The 19,212-nt window shown below is 44.2% G+C and overlaps 1 protein-coding gene across 5 annotated transcripts in view; it reads right to left on the bottom strand.

The window, feature by feature from the left end:
* LOC132388592 (NACHT, LRR and PYD domains-containing protein 12-like) overlaps window positions 1-18,673 on the bottom strand; it is a 52,628-nt gene extending 33,955 nt beyond the window's left edge. Inside the window, exons 1-4 of one of the 5 annotated variants that reach the window (XM_059960962.1) lie at window positions 17,995-18,673; window positions 13,654-13,820; window positions 7,977-8,148; window positions 7,803-7,868 (exon numbers count right to left, since the gene is read on the bottom strand). In XM_059960962.1, coding sequence (XP_059816945.1) covers window positions 7,803-7,868; window positions 7,977-8,148; window positions 13,654-13,820; window positions 17,995-18,004 — 415 coding nt within the window. In that variant the 5' untranslated portion in view covers window positions 18,005-18,673. Of the gene's footprint in view, window positions 1-7,802; window positions 7,869-7,976; window positions 8,149-13,653; window positions 13,821-17,994 lie in introns of those variants that run through there. The other 4 variants (XM_059960963.1, XM_059960965.1, XM_059960967.1 and 1 more) reach the window with 4 other exon arrangements.
* Window positions 18,674-19,212: the final 539 nt, after the last annotated feature.

Raw genomic sequence — 19,212 nt, forward strand, 5'->3', positions numbered from 1 at the left:
AGGACCTCATGTGGTCTGTACACATCAACTGTGTGGTGAAAAAAGGCACAACAGCACCTCTTTCACCTCAGACAGAACCATAGAACATTACAGCACAGAAACAGGCCTTTCGGCCCTTCTTGGCTGTGCCGAACCATTTTTCTGCTTAGTCCTACTGACCTGCACCTGGCCCATATCCCTCCATACACCTCACATTCATATACCTGTCCAGGTTTTTCTTAAATGTCAAAAGTGAGACCGCATACACAACTTCATCTGGCAGCTCGTTCCACACTCCCACCAATCTCGGTGTGAAGAAGCACCTTCCCCAATGTTCCCTTTAAACTTTTCCCCCTTCACCCTTAACCCATGACCTCTGTTTTTTTTTTCTCCCCTAGCCTCAGTGTTAAAAGCCTGCTCGTATTCCCTCTATCTATACCCATCATAGTTTTATACACCTCTCTCAAATCACCTCTCATTCTTCTACATGCCAGGGAATAAAGTACTAACCTATTCAAACTTTCCCTGTAACTCAGTTTCTCAAGTCCTGGCAACATCTTTGTAAACCTTCTCTGCACTCTTTCAACCTTATTAATATCATTCCTGTAATTAGGTGACCAAAACTGCATACAATACTCCAAATTCGGTCTCACCAATGTCTTATACAACCTCACCATTACAGTCCAACTCTTATACTCAGTACTTTGATTTATAAAGGCCAATTTACCAAAAGCTGTCATTACGACCCTATCTACTAATGACGCCACTTTTAGGGAATTATGTATCTATACTCCCAGATCCCTCTGTTCTACTGCCCTCATCAGAGTCCTACCATTTACCTTGTATGTTCTAACTTCCGAAGTGCAATACCTTCCGAAGTGCAATACCTCACACTTGTCCGCATTAAACTCCATCTGCCGTTTTTCAGCCCATTCCTCCAACTGGTCCAAATCCCTCTGCAAGCTTTGAAAACTTTCCTCACTGTCCACTACACTTCCAATCTTTGTATCATCAGTGAATTTGCTGATCCAATTTGCCAGATTCTCATCCAGATCATTGAGATAGATGACAAATAACAATGGATCCAGCACTGATCCCCGTGACACATCACTAGTCACGGGCCTCCACTCAGAGTAGCAATCCTCCACTACCATTCTCTGGCTTCTTCCATTGAGCCAATGTCTAATCCAATCTACTACCTCTCCATGTATACCTAGCGACTGAATCTTCCTAACTAACCTCCCATGCAGGACCTTGCCAAAGGCCTTACTGAAGTCCATGTATACAACATCCACTGCTTTCCTTTCATCCACTTTCCTGGTAACTTCCTCGATAAATTCTAATAGATTGGTTAAACATGATCCATCACGCACAAAGCCATACAGACATTTTTTTTTAATAAGTCCCTGTCTATCCAAATACCTGGAGATCCTATCTCTTAGTCCAATAATTTACCTACTATGGATGTCAAACTTACTGGCCTATTATTTCACGGCTTACTTTTTGAGCCTTTTTTAAACAACAGAGCTACTTGAGCTATCCTCCAATCCTCTGGCACCCGATCCGTGGATATCGACATTTTAAATATTTTTGCCAGGGCCCCTGCAATTTCAACATTAGTCTCCTTCAAGGTCCGATGGAATACCCTATCAGCTCCTGGGGATTTATCTACTCTGATTTGCCTGAAGACAGCAAGCACCTCCTCCTCTTTAATCTGTATAAGTTCCATGATCTCCCGACTTGTTTGCCTTGTTTCCATAGACTCCTTTCTAGTTTCCTTAGTAAATACAGATGCAAAATACCTATTTAATATCTCTCCCATTTCTTTTGGTTCCATACATAGCCGACCACTTTGATCTTCAAGAGGATCAATTTTATCCCTTATTCTCCTTTTGCTCTTAACATACCTGTAGAAGTTATTAAAATTATCTTTTACCCTGAGCAAGCTCATGTCCTCTTTTAGCCCTCCTGATTTATTTCTTAAGTATTTTCTTACTCTTTTTATACTCCTCAAGCATCTTATTTCCTCCGTGTTGCCTATACATGTTATACATCTCTCTTCTTCTTTATCACAGTTCCAATATCCCTCGATAGCCAAGGCTCCTTATTCTTATTCATTTTGCCTTTAACCCTGACAGGAACATACAAACTCTGCACTCTCAAAATTTCTCCTTTGAAGGTCTCCCACTTACCAATCACATCCTTGCCAGAGAACAACCTGTCCCAATCTACGATTTTTAGATCCCTTCTCATTTCTTCAAATTTGGCCCTTTTCAGGTTTAGAACGTCAACCCGAGGACCAGATCTGTCTTTATCCATGATCAAGTTGAAACTAATGACGTTATGATCACTGGAACCAAAGTGTTCCCCAACACAGACTTCCGTCACCTGCCCTAACTCATTTCAAAATAGAAGATCTAATATTGCATCCTCCCTAACTGGTACATTTATATATTGATTTAGAAAACTTTTCTGAACACATTTTACAAACTCTAACCCATCAAGACGTTTAACAGTATGGGTGTCCCAATCAATGTGTGGAAAATTAAAATCCTCTACAATCACATATTTCTGTCTCCTGCAGATGTCTGTTATCTCTTTGCAGATTTGCTCCTCCAATTCTCCCTGACTATTGGGTAGTCCATAATACAACCCTATTAATGTGGTCATACCATCCTGTTTCTCAGCTTCACCCATATGGCCTCAGTAGACAAGCCATCTAATCTGTCCTGCCGAAACACTGCTTTAATATATTCCCTGACTAGCAAAGCCATCACCCACCCTTCATCCCTCTGTCTCTATCACGTCTGAAACTTTGGAACCCTGGAACACTGAGCTGCCAGTCCTGCCCCTCCTGTAGCCAAGTTTCAGTAATGGCTATGATGTCATAATTCCATGTGTCAATCCAGGCCCTCAGCTCGTCTGCCTTTCCCACAACACTCCACGCTTTGAAATATACACACCTCAGAAGATTATTACCGGCACACACAACCTTGCTATTTGTGACTTTGCATGAACTACCAGCATCATTTATTTTTACCCCCGTTCCACTACCTACTCTGGCACTCTGGTTCCCATCTAGTTTAAACCCTCCCCAATAAAACTAGCAAACCTCCCTGCAAGTATATTGGTCCCTTGTAGTGCAGGTGTAACCCGTCTCTCTTGTACACGTCCCACCTGTCCCTGAAGAGGTCCCGATGATCTAGAAATCTGAAACCATGCCCCCTACATCAGTTTCTCAGCCACGTGTTCATCTGCCAGAGCATCGCACTCTTACCCTCACTGGCACGTGATCCAGGCAGCAATCCGGAGATTACTACCCTCTATGTCCTGTTTTTCAAGCTCTCTGTACTCACGCTTCAGGACATCCTGAATCTTTCTACCTATGTCATTGGTATCGATCTGGCTGATCACCCTCCCACCTCAGAATGCTGTGCAGACGATCAGAGACATCCCTGACCATGGCACCCGGGAGGCAACATACCATCCGGGAGTCTCTGTCACAACCACAGTATCTCCAGTCTGAACCCCTGACTATGGAGTCCCCTATCACTGCCGCTCTCCTCTTCCTCCTCCCTCCGTTCTGCACTGCAGAGCCAGACTCAGTGCAAGAGATCCGGCTGCCACAGCTTGTCCTAGGTAAGCCATCCTCCCCCCGCCCCCCAACAGTATCCAAATTGGTTTACCTATTTTGGAGGGGAATGGCCACAGAAGATCTCTGCATTAACTGCCCTTTCTCCTTCACTCGCCTGACGGTAACACAATTACCTGTGCCCTGTTCCTTAGGTGTAACTACCTCCTGGAAGCTACTATCTATAATCTGCTCAGTCTCCCGAATGATCCGGAGGTCATCCTGCTCCTGCTCCAGTTCCCTAACGCAATCTGTTAGGAGCTGCAGCTGGATGCGCTTCTTGCAGGTATCGTTGTCAGGGACACTGGAGGCCTCCCTGACTTCCCACATCCTGCAAGAGGAGCATTCCAACATCCTGCCTGGCATATTCTCTAGTCTGAACAAAAAAAACGGAAAACAGAAAAACAGATGGTTGAGGACGTTTGGGATGGGCTCCTAAATGCTAACGATTTTCTATATGAGCACAATTTGTGCATCCTGACTGGCTGCATCACTGCCTTGCATAGGAACTGTACTTCTCTCAATCGTAGGACTCTGCAGAGAGTGGTGCGGACAGCCCAGTGCACCTGTAGGTGTGAACTTCCTACTATTCAGGTAGTTTCAGTGACGGGGTAAAAAGTGCCCGAAGGATCATTCTGGACTGAAGGCACACCAAGCACAAACTGTTCCAGCTGCTGCCATCCGGGAAATGGTACCGCAGCGGAAAAGCCAGGACCAACAGGCTCCGGAACAGCTTCTTCCACCAGGCCATCAGACTGATTAATTCACGCTGATACAATTCTATTTCCACAATTGTATACATAAATACAGACTCACTGCCCGCACTTTATCGTAATCGTGCTGCTGGAGCAGAAAAACAATTTTCACGACGTGTCCATGATATTAACCCTGATCCTGAAATTTTTTATCTGGCTGTTGTCACATTTTTTTTTAGATCTGTTATTCATCATCCTCATACTGTCCTCGTTCATATCAATCCAAGTGCGCTCCAGTGCACATGGTGTTTTCCAGTAATTGTTATTTAAGTACTTATTTTTTTGCATATTTTCCAGATCTGTTTCAGACCAGGAGATTTTATCAAAATTATACATCAATATGGGCACAGTGAGTGTTTACTACCTTCGTTATATTTTTACTTTTCAGCTCTGTTTTGCAGATTTTCTTGATCCTTGATGTAAATTCAAAGTTTGTTCAGCCTAGCAGTAAATGCAGATTTTCTTCAGCCTTGAAGTAAATTTTGTTGGAAAGTTTTCCTTTATCACACGATGATCTATCTTCTTTGCTTATTGATATCCTAAATATCCGTTTCATATTCTGTTGCATTGCATCCTGATGCTCTGTTTGATATTCTACCGGTTCTATTGTACCTTTCTTTATGTTTAATCATGTTCTGTACTTTTCTAGTCAAAAGTTCATGCTTGTATATATGGAAATTAGTTCCATTATTTGAATTGTTTATTTCAGCTTTACTGATGCGAGCAAATAATTTCAAATCATCAATGTATAGATGTGTCAAGGTATAATTCGTATTTTTTTTCTGATTAGATACCTGATTTTTGTCTGTTTCAGTAAATTATGAGTGGGCTTAAAGCGAGACAAAACCATAGTGGGCTCAGTGAGTCGCTGTGGAAAATCCCTCCATTTATTTTGATAGTGGTCGTTGTTCCTCTCTGGTTGTTACTAGGACGATTATTTTAAGCGAATGCTTCATCATTTCTAGAAATTTCACAAGCATTGTATGAATTTTCTATATATTTGGAACTTCTCTTAAACACACGAGGAACAGAATCAGATGTGATTTTTTTTCTGATTGACAATATAACAGTGAAAGTTTTCTGCTTTCCACTGGGATAATGGGGTAGAGAGGAATTGAAGAGCAAATTCACTGAGCCGAATGGCTTAATTCTGCTACTAGGTCTTATGGTTTTAGGGAGCATCTGGAGTATTGTGTTCTCTTCTGATTGTCCAGCTCTTGGAAGGATTGGAGAGGGTGCAGAATGGGTTCATCAGGATGTTGCCTGGATTCGGTGGCATGTGCTACAAGTAGAGGATTGATAAACTTGGTTTGTTTATTCTGGAGTTAGAATAGAGATCTGACTGAGGTGTACAAGTTTGAGAGATATAAGTCTGGGTCGATAGCCTGTATTTTGCTTGTTGTTTTTGTTTTCATATGACTGGTGTCTAATACCAGAGGGCATTTGGTTAAGGTGAGATGGGGTAAATTTACAGCAATTGTGGGTAGTTTTTTAACAGAGTTGTGGATGCCTGGAATTTACTGTCTGGGTCAACAGGGCTTTGTGAAGCGAACATCGTGCCTCACGAGGCTAATTGAGTTTTTTGACGAGGTAACAAATAGCAATTGATGAAGGTACGGTGTAATATGTGCTCTAGATGGATTTTAGCAAGGCATTTAACAAGGTCCCTTACGAGAGACTCATCCAGAAAATCATGAGGCACTGGATAAGTGGAACCTTGGCTGTTTGGATAAATAATAAATAATTGGATGAAAGCAGAGAGTCGTAGTGGAAGGAAAGTATTCTGCCTGGAGGTCGGTGACTAGTGGAGTGCTGCAGGGATCTGTCCTGGGACCCCTGCTATTTGTGATTTTTTTATAAATGACCTGGATGTAGAGGTGGAAGAATGGGTGAGTGAATTTGTGGATGACATGAAGATTGGAGGAGTTGTGGATGGAGCTGGTTGTTGAAGGTTACAAGAGGATATAGACAGGGTGCAGATTTGGGCGGAAAAGTGGCAGATGGGGTTCAATCCGGATAAGTGTGAGGTGATGCATTTTGGAAGGACAAACCAGAATGCTGAGTACAAGTTTAATCGTTGGTTACTTAAGAGTGTGAATGAACAGAGGGACATTGGGGTTCAAATCCATACATCCCTTAAGGTCGCTGCACGGGTTGATAGGATAGTTAAAAACTCCTGTGGGATGCTAGGCTTCATTAATAAGGGGATTGAGTTCAAGAGTAGAGAGGCCAAGTTACAAATCTACAAATCTCTGGTGAGACCACACTTAGAGTATTGTGTTCAATTCCAGTCACGTCATTATAGGAAGGATGTGGAAGCTATGGAGAGGGTGCAGAGGAGATTTACCAGGATGTTGCCTGGTTTGGAGAACAAGTCATGTGAAGCAAGGTTAGCAGAGCTGGGACTTTTCTCTTTGGAGCGTAGAAGGATGAGAGGGCACTTGATAGAGGTCTAAAGAATTATGAGATGCAGAGATAGGGTGGATTGCTGGAACCTGTTTCCCAGGGCACCAACAGCAAACACTAGAGGGCATATGTGCAAAGTTAAGGGAGGGAAGCTTAGGGGAGACATCAAGGGTTAGTTTTTTTACAAAGGGTTATAGGTGCCTGGAACAACTTGCCAGGGATGGTGGTGGAGGCTAAAACATTAAGGGTATTTAAGAACCTCTTGGACAGACTCATGGATGAAAGAAAAATAGATGGTCACGGTGTATTGTGGGTTTAGTACTCTTTTTAAAGGAATACATGGGTCAGCACAACATCCAGGGCGGAAGAGCCTGTACTTTGCTGTAGTATTCTAGTGTCTAGAGTGTAGTGACTAGGGTCATGTCGGAGGCAACTATGTTATAGATGCTCCTAGTTATACATGAATGTGCAGAAAATGCAAGGAAATGGTCAATAATATAAGAAAGGATACCAAAGTATTTTTCCTTTCTTTCCCGGATATATAAAGAGTGGAAAAAGGGAGAGGGTCGATATCGGACCACTAGAAACTGCTGTTGTAGTTGCAGTAACGGGTGAAAAGGAAACGCCAGACAAATTCTGTGCAAGTCACTGGCAGAATTCCAAAAGGTAAAGAACATCAGCGAACAGAATTGCGTGTAGTGCTATTACAAAGGAAAAGGGGCTTGGAAGATGAAAGGTCTGAAGATAGAAAAGTCACCTGGACTGGGTCATACAGTGTATCAGGAGCCTGCCTGGGGTGTGTTGGGATTCCCAGAGCTTGAGGACCTGGAGTGAAGGCTTCAGCAGAAACAACAGCTGGATTAATAGAAAAGTATATTGTAGAATATTCAGGCTGCAAAGAGACACTCGTTGAACTGTTACTAAAATCCAGAGATCAGCGAATGATTAATGGCGAACTTTGATTCCCAGGCTTTGCCAAGACACAGACTAACACTTGAGCTGTGGTTTGAACTGTGCATTTGATCACTCACCTATCAGCTGAGTGGGTAATTCAGATAAACCTTGGCCGATGTTGAAGTATTCTTGTGGATCAGGACCTGTTTAAATATGAAAAGAAAATCCATGGAAACAGAGCTAAAATAATTAAAATAACTAAAATGTTTATCTCAATGTGCCTTTGTGTTCGGAGCGTGGTTTTAACATACCGAGTTCCTGTATTTCCCTCAGTATTCTGTCCAACTTCGGTAACTCAGTCCTCCACATCAGGAAGGATTCCCACATCGCCCTCCGGGCCCATGAGCCTTTGCCATTCACCAGACTGAGGAAGAGTCTGGAACTCTCTGCCCGGTTTCCCTTCTCTATCAGCTCAGTGACTTTCTACAAATGGAAACAATGGACTTATTGTGGAGCAGACAGACAGACATGGAGAATGTGCAGGAAAGTATCTGTTCATGGCCCCAGTAGCTTCAGAACAGATGCAGTCACTGGGCTGCTGCCTCATCCTCTCTGGGTTCAGTCATTAACAGAGAAACAGTAACTGAAGGAAATTCTAAATCAATATTGTGTAAGAATAAGGATTTACTGGCACCCTGCAGTAGATGCAATGTGATTAATTTCCTCGATCTGTCAATGTGCAGCATTACATCAACAAGATGTGACAACAAGAACGGGAGAGAGGGGAGAGAGAGAGAGAGCAAAAACAAATGGATGGCGGGCATCACTGAATCGTGGCTGACAAAAGTTTATAGTTGGGTGCTTAAATCCAAGGATAAATATTGAATCGAAAGGATACGCAGGTAGGTGAAAGTGTTGGGTTGAAGCTGCTGTCATTAAAAATGAAAAGTCCTGAGAAAGAGGTGATGTCGGATTAGACGATGTGGATGTTAAGAAACTGCGTAGGTAAAATGACCCTGATGGAAATTATATACAGGCATGTTAACAGTAGCCAGGATATGGGCTACAAATTACAACGGGGGAGAGAAGAGCATGGAAAATGGTCAATGCTAAAATTTTCACAGGGAATTTCAATATTCAGGTAGATTTTGGAAAATCAGGTCGGTGCTGAATCCCAAGTGTGGAAATTTATAGAATGCCTATGAGATGGCTTTTGAGAGAAGCCTATGATTGAGCCCACTACAGGAAAGGCGGATCTGGATTCTGTGTTGTGAATTGAACCAGATTTGATCAGGGAGCTTCAGCTGAATAAACCCTTCAGAGGCAGTGATCATAAAATAGCAAAACTCAGCCAGCAGGTTGAAAGGGAGAAGATGAAGTTAGAGATATCAGTGCTATAGTAGAATAAAGGAAATACTTCGGCATGAGAGAGGAGCTGGGCAATAATAAATTTGAAAATGACACTAATGGGGACAATGGCAGAGCAGGAATGGCTGAGGTTTCTCGGAGCAATTCAGAAGCTGCAGGACAAATGATCACAAAAATGAAGAATTATTCTAAAGGGAGGATGATCAACCGTGGCTGACGAGGTAGTCAAAGCAGCACAAAAGCAAAGGTGAGGGCACAGAGTATTACAAAATATAGCAGAAAGCTGGAGGACTGGGATGGTTTTACAAATCAACAGAAGGCAATTCAAAAACTGTAAGTAGAGAAAATATGAAATAGGAAGGCAGGCTAGAGAATGATGTAAAATAGCTTACCAAAATGTACGTCTGATATATGAAGATTGAAAGAGAGGATAGTGGATATTTGACCACTGGAAAAATTGGACCACTGTCAGGGGACAAGGAAATGCCGGAAGATATTGGTCGACATTTTGCATTAGTCCTCACTGTAAAAACACTAGAACGTGCCAGATATTTGAGAATGTCAGCTGGCAGAAGTGAGTGTATTTGCAATTATTGCGGAGAAGGCGTTTGGTAAGCTGAAAGTTCTGAAGATAGATGAGTCCAGATCAACTCACCCGATTGCTTCTGAAAGAGGTGGCTGAAGAGATTGTGGAGACATTAGTAATGATCGCTGAAATATCACTAGATTTTGGAATGGTTCCGGAGGACTGATCATTTTAAACTATAGGTCAGTTAGTCTGATCAGCATTTGGGAAGATGTCAGCAGTCGATAATTGAGGATAAGGTTTCGGGGTATTTGGATGCACATGATAAGAAAAAGGCCAACATCCATGGAAGGGAATCCTGCCTGACAGAACTGTTGGAATTTTTTGAGAGAACAGCATGCTGAGTCGACAACAGAGAGTCAGTGCAAGTTGTTTACTTGGACTTCCCGAGGACCTTTGACCAGGTGTCCCACATGGCGCCGTTTAACAATGGCCGACAGTAGGACAAGAAAGACACTGGCATGGATAGAGGATCCAAGATTTTCTCCAGACAGATTTGTCTGACTGCCAGGAAGCACAGAATGGGAACACATAGGGCTTTTTCTGGTCGAATGTTGGTGACCAGAGGTGTTCTGCAGTGGTTGGTTTTGGGACAGTTTCTTTTTCCGTTATGTCAATGATTTGTAGGCTTTATGGCCATTATTGTAGGTGTTACGAAGATCAGAGAGGGAGGGGATGTGTTGAGGAAGCAGGGATTTCGCGGGAGGACATGGACCTATGAAGAAATGGACACATCAGTGGCAATTGGAATGTAGTATAGTGAGGTACGTGGCCATATACTTTAGCAGAAATAATGAAGACGTAGACTATTTTTGAATCTGGGAGAAAATTCAGAAAGCGGAGTTGTAAAGAATCTCTGGAGACCCGGTGCAGGATTCCGTGCAGTTTGAGTCTGTGTTAGGAAAGGCAAATACAAAGCTAGCATTCATTTCGAGAGGATCAGAATATAAGAACAAGCACTGGCCAGACCGCAGTCGCATATTTTGATCCCCTGATCAGAGAAAATATGTGATGGCATTGTGAAACATCCAGAGAGGAATCTAAACAAACAGAACCAGTGATATTAAACCAGATTTTGATGGGAATTGATCCTGGATGCACCTGTAATAGCTGGAGGGTGGGAGGATGAGGGGGAATCTAATTGTAACCTGCGGAATATCGAAAGACATTGAGAGGACGTTTCTAAGTGTGGGAGTCTAGAACCAGACGGAACAGCCTCAGATTAGAAGGACGTCCATTTGGAACAGAAAAGAGGATATTATTTAACCTAGGAGTAGTGAATCTGCAGAATCCATTGGAACTGACAGCTGTGGAGACCAGGTCATTGGGTATATTTAAAACAGAGGTTGGTATCTTCTTGACTCGTCTGGTCAGCAAAGTTCACTGGGAGAAGGCAGGAGAATGGGGTTGAGAGGGATAGTAAATCATCCATGATGTAATGGCGGAGCAGAATCGATGGGCCTAATGGCCAATTGTGCTCTGATGCCTTATGGTCTCATGATGTGTAAAGACAAAAGAAGATTAATAAATGTCAGTGCGGCTATCTTATAATGGAGATGGTTACTGCCTGGCACTAGTACCGTGAAATGGTAATGACTTCCTGAATGCCGGCATGGGCTTCCTGATTAACTGAGGAATTATGAGTTAAACATTGAATAGTCTTCAAGCAACATACATCTATGATGGAATTAAGGTAACTGAATATGGATGGGCTGAGGACCTTGCTCTGAGAAATAAGAGAGGCTGCGTTTAAGGGTGAGCACAACATTGTGGGCCGAAGGGCCTGTACTGTGCTGTACTGAAATAAATCAGCATAATTCCCTGATGGCCCACTGCACTGTAAAATAATTCTTCAGTTTCACTGCTACCAGGTTTGAGGAGTTACAGTTGTGAAAGAAATTTAACCAGTAAATCAGACGTCTCCAGATGATAAATTTATCGATCAGCATCATATTTACAGATTTCCTCTTGCCTTTGGATAATGCCTGTGTGATTGATTACAGACAGCGCCAATGAATCCCAAAAAGAACAGAGTTACTCACGGGTGTAACACAGTTGGTTTTCTAATACCACTCATGGCTGAATAGGTCAGATCTCGGACAAGACAATCACTGTTTGTGAGCTCCAAGGAGAGTGACCTGAAATGGTGTGTCCCTGTCTCTCATTAGTCAGATATTCAGCAAGTTAGCAGATTTATTTTTGTTTGCCCTTTCCCTTTCAGGAAATCCTATTGATCTTCTTCCCTTTCAGGAGAACCTGTTGATCTTTTGGGATCATGGGATATCAGCAAGTCACCAGATTTATTTTATGTTTTGTGCTTTCTTCTGTCCTTTTAGGTCAAACTATTGATGTTTGTGGTCATAAGATATCAGCTTTGTGCGTGATCTTTCACATCCAATCAATCTCGGAGTATTTCGAGGAAGTTACCAGGAACGTTGATGAAGGCAAGGTTGTGGATATTGTCTACATGGACTTCAGCACGGTATTTGACAAGGTCCCGTATAGGAGGTTGGTCTAGAAGATTCAGTTGCTTAGCATTCAAGGTAAAGTTAGACACTAACTTTTTGGAAAGAATCCGGAGTGTCACTATAGACTGTTGCATTTCTGTTCGGTGCCTGTATCTCGTGCAGTGTCACGGGGATCGGTGCTGTTCCTGTTGTTGTTTGTCATCTATATCAATGATCTGATGAAATTACGGTTAAGAGCATCAGCAAATTTGCTGATGACTCCAACATTGGGAAGGCACAGTGGACAAAGAGGAAGAGTACAAAAGCTTGCAGTGAGATCTGGACCAACCGGAGAATGGGTTTAAAAAGGGCCGATGCAATTTAATACAGACAGGTGCAAGATGTTGCACTTTGGATGGACCAATCAGGGTAGATCTTACTGAGCGACCGGTAGAACAAGGTGATCTGGGAATACAGGTACATAAGCCATTGAAAGTGGCAGCAAATGTTGATAGGCTCTAAAAGAAAGTTTCTTAGCGGATTAACCCTGGTAAATGAAAATATCGTGTCCGATATGATGTTGTATAAGACGTAGGAGAGGCCTAATTTGGATATTATGTGCAGTTCTGCACACCTACCTGCAGGAGAGATGGAAATAAGTTTGAAAGAGTACAGAAAAAACATTACAAGGATGTAACCTGGACTGGAAGACCTAAGTTATAAGAAAAGAGTGAACTGATTAGGACTTTATTCGTTGGAACATGAAAGGTTGAGCGGAGATTTGATACAAGTGTACACAATTACATTGGGATATAGGTGGGATAAATGCAAGCAGGCATTTTGTACTGAGGTAAAGAGGTACTACAACAAGAGGTTATCACCAAAGGGTGAAAGGTGAGAAGTTCAAAGGGTACAAAGGTGAAACCTGTTTACTCAGAGGGTGGTGAGAGTGCAAAACTAGCTAGCAGGGCAAGTAGTGCAAGTGGTGAAGAGAATTCTGAATAGATGCTTGCGTAATGAGTGTATAGAGCGCCATGGCCCGGTGCAGGTCAAAGGGAATAAGTAGATTATGTAGTCTGGCATGGAATAGATGGGCCAAAAGGCCTGTTTCTGTACTGTACTTTGCTGCGACTATGACAAGTCAGCCACACATTGTTTGGGATCTCACGGAGCCAAGACAAGCTGTGGTTAGCTGGTTTCCCTCACTCAGGTACCGCAGTGAAGCCGGTTGGCCCAATTGACAGTTTAATACTCATTCTGGATTAATGAGATGAGGTGAAGCTACCCGACGGTTCAGCCAAGATTTGAAATTAGTTTCAGACCGAATGCCTTTTGGAAGTCCAGATATGCAGCCACTGCTCTTACTTCACACTGATAAATACAGCAGGTGATACAGGAAAAGGTGATGCTAAACCTGCAGTTCCCAGTGCTCCCCACCTTAAAAACTGAAACCAGATCTGCGAGAGGCAAGTCAGAGATCAAAGTCTGCATTCCCAAGTCAATCTCCTAAAACGTGCAGGAGATAAATGTTGATCACTATTCCCTCTGATACCAGCAGATCAGTGACAATACACGAACTGCACTCACCTCATTTTCTTCTCTACTGAAATGTCCCTCCTTTGTCAACATCAAACCGAGTCTCTCAACCTTTTCTTCAATTGCTTGTTTGAGTCTGTCCCTGTAGAACTTTGTCAGCTGGTACAGTCGATATTCCTCCCCCTCTGCCAGGAGGTCGGAGATTGTAAACTCTGGCTCTGTGAATATAAAAAGGAAAATGTAGGCTTGAACTCAGATATCCCTCGTCTCCACTGCTCTCACCCAACTCAACAAAAAAACCGTGTCTTGAACCTGCCTCCAGATACAAAATAGGATTAATTCTCCATCTCCAACACCATCACACTGAGCACGGAGTCCCCCTACGGCTGTGTGCACAGACCACTGCTGTTCACTCTGCTGACCCACGACTGTGCTGCAACACACAGCAAGAACGACGAGTCAGCTTACAGAGAGGAGGTGCAGCAGCTAACGGACTGGTGCAGAGCCAGCGGCCTGTCTCTGACTGTGAACAAAACAAATTTCTTGGTGTTCATCTAGCGGAGAATCTCACCTGGTCCCTCAACACCAGCTCCATAGCAAAGAAAGCCCAGCAGCGTCTCCACTTTCTGCGAAGGCTGAGGAAAGTCCATCTCCCACATCCCATCCTCATCACATTCTACAGGGGTTGTATTGAGAGCATCCTGAGCAGCTGCACCACTGCCTGGTTCAGAAATTGCACCATCTCAGATCGCAAGACTCTGCAGCGTATAGTGAGGTCAGCTGAGATGATCATCGGGGTCTCTCTTCCCGCCATCACGGACATTTACACCACACGCTGCATCCGTAAAGCCAGCAGCATTATAAAGGATCCATGCACCCCTCAAACAATCTCTTGTCCCTCCTGCCGTCTGGGAAAAGGCTCCGAAGCATTCGGGATCTCACCGACAGACTATGAGACAGTTTCTTCCCCCAAGCTATCCGACTCCTCAATACCCAGAGTCTGGCATGCACCTTACTGCCCGATTGTCACGTATATTATTTATTGTAATGTCTGCACTGTTTTGTGCACTTTATGCCGTCCTAGATTGGTGTGTAGTTTAGTGTAGTTGTTGTGTGTTTTTTTTTCTTTTCCTCTGTTTTCTTACATAGATCAGTCTAGTTTTTGTAATGTGTCATGTAACACCATGGTCCTGAAAAGCAACTCATTTTTACTATGTACTGTGTCAGCAGTTACGGTCGAAATGGCAATAAAAGGCTTGACTTGACTTGAATGTAACTTAACACTTGCCTTAAAGCCTACCCAACAGTGTTCTAGGCATTACATAATAGAAGGACAATATTTAATATAAACCAGTCCATCCCCCATCCAACCCATTCACCTATTTCAATTTGGATGGGCATAAATGTTGGGACTGTTGGTAATATTCGCTTCCCAGAGATACTCTCTCCATCCTGGCGAATACATTTCCCCTGATTCACATCCCGGAAACACTCTCCTCATCTGGACAGCTGCATTTCCTCCAATTCACATCCTGAAAATCCTCAGAGCAGGTAGTACATTTCCTGTCGTGGGGTAACGGCTGCCCAGTGCACCACATGTACCACACCCACACATTTTCCCTCTCCTCTGACCAACCCTCCAACAAGGTCACACCTTTACCCTCCACCCTGCCGCATTCTGTGAGCACATCACACTCATATTTCACTCACCCGCTCCTTCTTGGGGACTTGACAGTTCTGTGTTCAATGAGCTTCCGAGCTGACAGACAGTCGCCTCACTTGTGCCGGTTCCAGGGTCCTGATCTGTGTCTCTGACGTCACTGTCTCTGGGCTGACAGGCCGTCGCCTCACTTGTGCCGGTTCCAGGGTCTTGCTCAGTGTGTCTGACGTCACTGTCTCTGGGCTGACAGATAGTTGCCTCCCTTGTGCCGGTTCCAGGGTCCTGATCAGTGTCTCTGACGTCACTGTCTCTGGGCTGACAGACAGTCACCTCACTTGTGCCGGTTCCAGGGTCTGGATCGGTGTCTCTGACGTCACTGTCTCTGGGCTGACAGGTAGTCGCCTCACTTGTGCCGGTTCCAGGGTCCTGATTGGTGTCTCTGACGCCACTCTCTCTGGGCTGAATTTGCTCCTCCTCCTCTGCGGCCAGACCGCATTCCATTGGGACATCGCTCTCAATCTGACCCTGCTTTGGTACCTTGCTTCCCGTGTTCAGATCATCTTCCCTCGATGATCTGCCTGGTAAAATCCTCTTCAGTCTTTTCGCTGCTCGTTTCAATTTCCCACCTGAAATTGGTGATGAATTGCAGGTTATACAAGTGTGATTTAAATCTGAGCAAAACTGATTCAGATTGCAAAGGAGCCGAGACTCTGGCTGACCAGATTTGGAGTGGAACTGAGCTGGTTAATGTGAACCGAACATCCTGTCAGGTGACCATCCCGATAAGCCGGTGACCGGACACATTTACTCCCAGTAAAATAGCACAATCGGCACAGTAATACTAATCACAGCAGTTGAACGCCCGGATGACCACGGGATCATAATGCACCCGTGTCCGGTGATACTGGGAAATATCACTGTGATCATCTTCCACAAGCTAAAATCTCCCTCGGTCACTAACTGTGCAGGAGTCTGTGTCACGCAAAGACCAGCAACGGGATTACACATGGTCCAGTCTGCTGGATCACACATTCTCCACTTGCTTTGTCACACGAGGGGCTGGAGACTGGACAAGGGGACTGGAGTTGCTTTCTCCAGTCCCTTTGGTCACAGACTGACCATTCCCTTGAGACGCACGTCCTCCGGTCCCCTGGGTCGCAGGCTGATCATTTCCTTGCGATCTATGCTGTCCTCTCCCCTGGTTCCCATCTTGTTCCCCACCCGCAGATCATCATGTAACAACTATGCATGTCATTGGCAAAGTCTTGGTTCTAGAGCTTTGTGTGTAGTTGCAGTTGCTAATCTATAGGATGGAGGTGATGAAGCTGGAAAGTGTGAAGTGAAGAATGAACACTACGGTACTGGGCTAGGGTGTTGTTTTTAGTGTTATATGGTTGGGCTGGGACAGCTTGCCCAGGAGCTCAGGAGCTTGAAGGGTGATCTTACACACACACACACACACACACACACACACACACACACACACACACACGCGCGCACACACACACACACACACACACACACACACACATACAGACACACACACACACACACACACACACACACACACACACACACACACACATACAGTAATCAGGGGTGCAGATAGGGTAGATGGTCACAGTCTTTTTGCCCGGGTAAGGGAGTCTGAGACTCGAGGACAGAGATTTAAAAGGGACCAAAGGGGCATTTTTCCACGTGGTGGCTGATGGGTATAAAGTACATGCATCCGGAGGAGGCCGCAAACACAAATAAAATTACAAAATTGAGAGCATCTGGGCAGGAAAAAGGGGAGAGGAAGTTTACGAGGGAAGTTTGGGAAAACTGCAGGAAAGTGGGGCATTTAGATCAGCATGAATTATATGGGCCGAAGGACCCGTTTCCAGGCTGGAGCATTGTTTTTATTCCAACTGGAATCTCAGATTTGAGCACAATCACAATGTCTACAGGTGACATAGACATTTGGTCATTGGTTATGCCGGGTTTTCCAGCCAAGATCCTGGGAATTTAAATTCAGGTAGAACGTCATATCAGGAGGGAAATATTTAGAAACTCAGGTTCACCATTTCTCCACAGCCCAGACATTCATTGGGGTGTTAAAACTGCGAAGCAGTTCACAAATGTATCTACAATGAGCTGCCTTCTGATCCTCAGCCATTCCCAGCACCGGCAATGATCTCCGCTCCGCTACAGAAAACAGATTTCGGTGACACCCCTCCTCCTTTGCGTAGCAGGCAAGAAAAACCAGGGTGAGTTGGTAGCTTTCCCTCCAAAACCTGAAATGCTGTGTTATCATAGAATCTCGGTAATCCCTGAAATGCTCCTATCATCTGCTTTTGAATTTTATAAGTGAAAGTTGAAGATGTCTTACACGTCAGGGCCTGTCTGGAGGTGAAACGGACCCTGACCCTGAACATTCACATAAACCACAAGATCACTGTCACATTCCTGTCTGTGTTTCACTCACGACCACCTGATTCAGGAGTCCCTGCTCCCTTCACTCAGCTGAAGGTTTGTGCGGTGAGCGGAGTGATTCGATCATTACTGGTGTCAGGTCCCTGCGCTGGAACTGTTAGGTTGATCAGTTACTCAAGGCCGCTTTACCAGTGGGATAAATGACACTGCTGGATGAAACTCTTCTATGCACTGTTAACACCTCTGTCAGTTCTTTCATCTGAACTATTCTGTACAAACGCGATAAAAGTTTAATTCAAAGACCCCTGTGATCATACCTTTGTCCATTCTGATTCTGACTGACGATTGTTGATTGTCGTCGTCTTGTTCACACTTTGGTCGCTCTGCAGGACAGCTCCACCTGGTGGTGAGGCTCTAAATTTCACAACAAGCAGACAGTGAGTCAGAGAGTACGACTGCTTTGCAAATATGACAGTATTTCCATCCCCTGTAGCATTTGGCATGGGGACCAAACATTCCCTGTTAGTAACCACTTCCACACCATATCTGTCCACTGATACCTGGCGCATCTACTGACAGAGTCACAGAGCAAGAAAATGCAAATTCAGAGCGTTCAGCCCAACGACACAATGCCAACCACAGTGCCCACTGAGATGGTCAGAATTTCCTGTGATAGGGCCATCTCCCTTCTGGCCTCTTCACTCCATCTACACACCCCAACTGCTTTTTGATTTATGGAACTGCACCTGCCTCATCCACTTCCTCTGGCTGTTTCCTCCACATGATCCCCAACATCTGCATGAATCCGCTGCTGATCAGATTGGGTTTGCAATCTCTTTACCAGACCCTGTCCATTTAGATCCCCTAGATGCTACGATAATCTTCTCTGTGAACAACAAATACTAACGTTGTGCATTCTGCGAACTTACCAGTCAAGTAATCCTTGTGCAACCGCATCCAAATCATTGCTATAAAATAACGAATATCAAAGGTCCCAACTTGTAGCCCCACGGCACACTGCTAATTACACCCCTCCATTGCGAGGAGAAATCTTCAACCAGCACTCTTTGCTTGCTACCTTGAAGCTAATTTTGAATACATCCAATTTGCTCTCTCCGGACAGCGTGGAACCTGATCATCGAGACCAAGCTGCCATGTGGCACCTTGTCAAATGCTTTGCTGAAGGCCCTTGCACAACATCCATGGGAGCATAACTTTGAATTTCCACCTCTGCTTAATGTCACGTTCACAGGTTCTGACAATGTAATTAGCAGAAAAGTACTTGATGAGGCCAAGGTCTGTCAAGCTAAATTATGGGTTGCCATGTGCTAGTTTGGACTGAATAAAATGCAGTGTTGGGATATTTTCCTTTATAAATGGTCTGTTCTCTGCAGAAGCCGACGCGACGATATATTCGAGGGTAAGTATATCACTGCAGATTGCAACAGCCAATGGGATCAAGGGCATGTTGCTGCAGTTCATGGTAATTCCACATTTCTACAATCACTACAACATGACACACTTATTAATTTTTC

Source organism: Hypanus sabinus, unplaced genomic scaffold (genome assembly GCF_030144855.1).
Source record: "Hypanus sabinus isolate sHypSab1 unplaced genomic scaffold, sHypSab1.hap1 scaffold_358, whole genome shotgun sequence".
NCBI classification, from domain to species: domain Eukaryota; kingdom Metazoa; phylum Chordata; class Chondrichthyes; order Myliobatiformes; family Dasyatidae; genus Hypanus; species Hypanus sabinus.